The following is a 5,719-nucleotide window of genomic DNA, read 5'->3' as shown; positions in this document are numbered from 1 at the left end:
AAAAAAAGAGGCAGAAGGAGAGAAGGGATTTGGGGGGCGGGAGGGAAAGGGGAAGGAGGTGATGAACTTAAGCTCTACCAGACGTGAGGAGGACAATTCACGCGTTCTTCGTTAGACGAGGCCTGCCGTGTTACTAGCCACTCTCTTTGACTTAACGCCGCTGCACGGAGATCGCGTTGCCAGCGCGTGGCACAAAAACGAATCCGCACACACACCACACGCACACACCTTTAAAGAGGATCGAGGCCAATTCCCTGAAATGCCGAATATGTTTTGCAAAAAAGAAAAAGTACAGTTTACCCAAAATCATGTAAATTGGTGTGTTTTTGTTCGTGTGGTTTGTGTGATGTGTGTGTGTGTGTGTGTGTGTGTGTTGTGTGTTGTGTGTGTGTGTAAGGTGTTTTGGACATTTGTGGTTATTTGGAAGGGAATTGTATACAATCCTTGGTTTGTTTTTTTCGTGTGTGTGTGTGTGTGTGTGTGGTGTGTGTGTCCATCCAGCGGACTGGAAACTCTGTCACTATCAATTTCTTAATCGGGCCTACTCTGGATCATTGCCTCATTTCCGAAAGGGAGGAGACCACCAACACACACAACACACCCCTCCCAAACACACAACCAACGGCACCACATAAGAAGTAATTTGGGCCTGTTGTGGTGCAAGTGCGCAGGTTAGGTCTGTGTGAGTCTTAATGTGTGGTTTTGTGTGTTTGTTGGGCTTGTACCTTTGCTTATGGCTTCGCCGTCTCAGCAATCGGCTAATACGATGGACTCATCTTCTGCCCATTGCAACCGCCCCCAACGGTCTTATCCCCCCTCTCTCCTCTCCTCCCTCTAGACCTCCTTCTCCTCTCTCTCTCCCTCCTCCTCCCCCTCCTATTCATTACCACTTTCCTCTCACTTCCCCGTCTCCACTCCTGCCTCCAGTGCTTCTCTTTGTCACAGCCCCTCTCTTAACTCTTATCCCTTGTCGTTCTTGAGGTGAAGGCGGTTTGTCGTTTTTTTTTTTATTTTGTGTGTCATTTATGCCGCTCAGTGTAAACGTGTGTAGTGGTAATAAACGATGGGGGTTAAGTCTGACTGCTGTATGTAAACCAAATCATCTCTCCTCTCCGTAGGGACGTGTTTATGGCTTTCATTCCCCCCATGATCTACAACATGGGTTTATCTATGTATTAAGTCTGATTCATTCCCGCCAGATATCTCACAAAATTCTCTGAAAAATCTTGTTTATAGTAACTAGTAACAATGTTTTCAATGGGATTTTATGCTTGAAAGGGCACCAAGCGTTTTGTTTTCTGCTGTTAAGGGCACTTTCCAGCAGTTCATTCACCAAGTCATTTGGTGACACGGTCCATTGCAGAAATGCGCTCCTGCAATATAAAAAGGACAAATTCCAGAGCGCAGTGGCTAACTTGTGACCAAGGAAGATGATCGAAAACATTCTGGGGCGTGGCCGTCATGTCTGCTGGTAAATTCAACCACGTTTACGGCTCCATTCTCGCTCCACCCTTCACTATCTGAAAACACAGGTGGTAGTGGTGATGTACAAGCAGAGGGGCCCATCCTTGGTGTATAATGTTCATAGTTAGATGGAGTCACCAGATATCGCTCTATGTTGATCACTAGGTTGTGGTAGGAACCGCAGTATTAATTAATAACCTAGTAGGAAGGTCCGTGGCGCGTTGTGCGAAGGAGCACGTTTCGGAGAATTTGAAATCGTGCAGAATAGAGGGACAACTGTGACCCAGCAGAATCAAGTGATCGATTTTACCTCATACCTAGCTAGTGTCTTTGTCAACAGATGATACACCTGATCGTTAAAAAGTCCTGCTGATTAGGGAGTATTTCATATCATCATCCCCAGAACATTTTAATGATCGCCTATCATATGAAACAAAAACTTTCAGTATTAAAATGGGTCCATTATATGTTTCGAGCGGATAGTGATATAGAACACCCGAACAGTATGATTGCGGGAAGATGTGGAGATACCAGGGTTCGAAGGGTGGCGGCCGTGTGCTCAGTTGAAGGGCCGTATGTGCACAGTCACACGAGAGTAACCTGTAAGCTCACATTGGCACTCTACACCCGTCGTGAGGCAGTCAGGGATCACGCATAGCTGAGATCTGTGCTTGCGCACAATGTTTACCATCGAGTGAGAATTGTGCACGCTAATTCGCGTGTCAGAGAAGGAGCTGATGTGGGTATAGACAGGGGAGTCGGGATTGTTCGACCCGTTCCCCCGGCGACCGCGTACAACAGGAAGAACGCTCCAGTATCTTCATGATTATTCGTATGAGTCTCTCTACCTTTGATCGGCGAAAATGTCCACTGGTCCAATCCAAACACTGTGCGTTTACACACATGTTGGCCTCTCTCTCAATGTCACCGCTGTTCGACTGTGTTGTAAGCCGGAGCTTGACCTTCCCATTTTGCGCCAATTTTGAGCTATTTCAGCACAGAGGTGCCCAGAAGCGACCATTTAAAAGGGCTGTAATTTTTGCTTTCTCTGAGTGTGTTGCTGCACAGATAACCCTCCACCCTTCATCTCTCTCTCTCTCTCTTTTTCCCTCCTTCCCTCCCTCTCCTCACCTCACATTCCATCTCTCCAGTGCACTTTTTTCCAGAAACACAGATCAAGCAGCAAAGCACAAAGCGATCCTTTGACTCTAAAAATACGACTTGGGAGTAGGAAAGCCTCGCCGAGGACAAAGACCGACCCAGAGAAAAACAAAAAATTAAGAAATAAATAAATCTTCAAATGGAGAATGGTAAAAGTCAAGAAGCGAGGCATGAGTCTTGTGTTTTTCTTTTTCCCCCTTCCTTTTTTTCCCCCCTTCCTTTTTCTCCCCCCTAAGTGCATTATTGAGAGGCAACGGGCATGTGAGCAGAACATGGAAAATGCTTAATCCTACAACCACCACGCCTCCCTCCCCGAGCTGTAAAGACGGCATACAAGCACTCGTGCCATGCCCAAGTGAACATACACACTGAGGGTACGCACAAGAGAGTATACCCACCCATGCAGAGACACACAGAAAGGGGTATAGACACACACATAAGACTGAAACACACCTGCAGAGAAGACAGACTCTTAAAAACCCCACTACAGACAAACATACAGAGATGTAGTGTAAACCCTCTATAATTCATTTTACTTTTTTTTTTCACTTGCACAATGACTTTTATACTCTTTCTCAAGGCTGATATAAACATTTTCCTGGTATGCATCACAATTTGTGGAGTAAAAACCATGTTTGCTCCCAAAAGACTTCACAGAAAAAGAGAGAAATATATTGGAAAAATATAACTGAACAGATTTGCGCTCATATTTGTGGTGGTTAGCCTTACTGGAAGTCATACTGCTGTTTAACCAACCCTTCATAAACTGCTAAATCATTGCATATAACCAATGAACACACAGAGATGCACAAAAGTAGAATTATGTCCATTCCTGCAAATAAGAGCATGATTATAGATGCAAGTGCGTGCCAAATGCATGCCTTGGTGCACACACACTCACCATACATACATACACACACATTCTTACCAAGGCCCAGGATGGGGTGGTGCTCCACCAGTGTCCAGGCGTTGTCGTCCACACAGTGGCTCTTGTAGACCAGGAGCTGACAAACATCTCTGGCCGTCATGTCTGCTGGAATCTCCACCACTTTACCGGCTCCATCCTCGCTCCACACCTTCACTATCTGAAAACACAGGGGGATAGTGGTGAGAATATATGTTCATAAAAGCAGTAAATGTCATGTTTTCACAGGCTGGAGAAAGTCTATTAACAGTCGGAAGGCGTGCCTTCTCCTGAACCACTTTCGGGAATTTGAATCTGCAGAATAGAGGGACAACGTAACAGATCAGAGGCTACATTTACCTCCATAACCAGGTGCTTTGTCAAGTCCACTCTTAAAAAGTCCTGTTCACATTATTCTACCACTCCAACATTAAAATCGCTTCAAAAAAAAAAAAATATATATATATAAGGATGACGTCCAGGAAAGGTTGGCCGGCCCCTGTGCTCTCAGTTCAACCCTTTTGTCCACAGCTCAACCGAACTTACTCACATGCACATCCGGGAATACGCATGTAAACCTGCTTGCGCACAAACCACAATGACACGTTTTCTGTCACATGCAAGGACATCAACAGTCGGAAAAGTACCACATATTCACACTTGGACAGCGAAATAACACTGTGCGTTTACACATGTTGCATTTTGTCCTTAAAAATGTCACCGCTGTTCCAAGCGGGTACAGTTCAAAGCCGGAGTACCTCCCATTGTTGCGCCATTTTGAACTATTTCAGCCAAGTGCCCAAAGCGACATTTAAACCGGGTGTAATTTTGCTTTCTCTGAGTGTGTTGCTGCACAGATAACCACAGACCAGCTGCTTCACACCACTGTATGAGCAGATTCACACACCACAGAGAGCTCACTCTCACATGCAACACACTAACACACAATATGAGCAGATGAACATCGGAGAGTGCCTACAAACCACAAAGATGAATCGGATTATCTTCTATATATCAGAGAGAAATTGTATGTGTGTGTTTGTATGTGTGTGTACGTTTGCATGTGTATCGTCACACCCCCCTGTTAACACAAAAACACTGGGGAACAACTGTTGAAAATTACACGAAACAAAACACCAAGCTGGTGATGGGCGAGGGCCGGAGGGCGGGTGTATCGAAAACGAAGTCAACAATGGCACCGCGAGGTGGCAACACACAAAACACCAATAAACGACAGCAACGGTGGCCTAGAAATGACACACCAGAAGCACAAGCATGGCGATGCAAAGAGAGACTGAATGCAACCAGAAACAACGTCACAGCGCTCTTTGCCCCTGCAAAGCCAGTAGACGCCCCCCTTCTGCTCACACACGCCCCCATAAAAAAAAAAGTAATTTCATGACGCATGAGTTTTGTTTGAGAAAAGTTTTAGAAACATCGAGGGGAAACAAATGCAAAGGTCCTCACTGCTGCAAACTGATAACCTCACGCGCGCGCACACACACAGTGCTCATGACGGACTTTCCAAAAAAAATTAAACACACACACACACACAAAAGTCTCTTACCTCCACAGCCTGAAAGAGGCAACAGTCTGGAGAGCAGGATGGCATTTTCACACTGAGAGGCTCTCCAGTGACACAGAGAGACAGAGAGAGAGAGGGAGAGAGAGGGAGGGAAGGAGGAGGAGGAGGAGGAGGAGAGGAGAGGGGGGGAAGGAAGTCAGGAAGAGAGAAAGGGAGGGACAGATTGGCAAGGAGAATACAAGAGAGGTAAGAGGGAAGGGGGGGGGAGGAAGTGACAGAGGAAGGACGAGAGTGAAAGAGAGACAGAGCAAGAAAGAGAGAGAGGGAGAGAGAAAGGGAGAGAGAGAGAGAGAGAGAGACAGCCTGCCCCTTCTTCTCGTGCTGGGCAGCATAAAGGCTGAGCTGCGAGGAGTGGTATGAGCTGCCGCTCCTCTCCTCCCCTCCCTCCTCCTCACACTGGATTAACCCAGTGTGGGATTTTTAAACGGTGAGCTGCTACCTGTCACGTACTCTACACTCTTATCTTCAGGGCTGTGTTCAAATCCCATCACCCTCCACCCCACCCCAAAAAAAGATCACTGTGAGCTCCTTTTACTGATGGCGCCGCACCAAAAGTAACAGTCCCTAAAACACGCCCACAACTCCCCCGTCTCTCTCTCTCTCTC

The 5,719-nt window shown here is 46.5% G+C and overlaps 1 protein-coding gene across 1 annotated transcript in view; it reads right to left on the bottom strand.

Annotated features, from left to right (window-relative positions):
- The window catches only part of LOC118342503 (growth factor receptor-bound protein 10-like), a gene marked incomplete at its 3' end in the record, with an annotated part of 38,525 nt that overhangs the window by 11,844 nt on the left and 20,962 nt on the right, over positions 1 to 5,719 (bottom strand). Inside the window, 1 exon segment of the mRNA XM_035681066.1 lies at positions 3,554 to 3,710. Within this exon segment, the coding sequence (XP_035536959.1) occupies positions 3,554 to 3,710 (157 nt within the window).

The sequence above is a fragment of the Morone saxatilis genome, unplaced genomic scaffold (genome assembly GCF_004916995.1).
Source record: "Morone saxatilis isolate NCDOM2014 unplaced genomic scaffold, NCSU_SB_2.0 Contig9, whole genome shotgun sequence".
In the NCBI taxonomy this organism is placed as follows: Eukaryota; Metazoa; Chordata; class Actinopteri; family Moronidae; genus Morone; species Morone saxatilis.
Note: the sequence above shows the minus strand (reverse complement) of the source record. Positions and strands in the feature narration are given on the sequence as shown.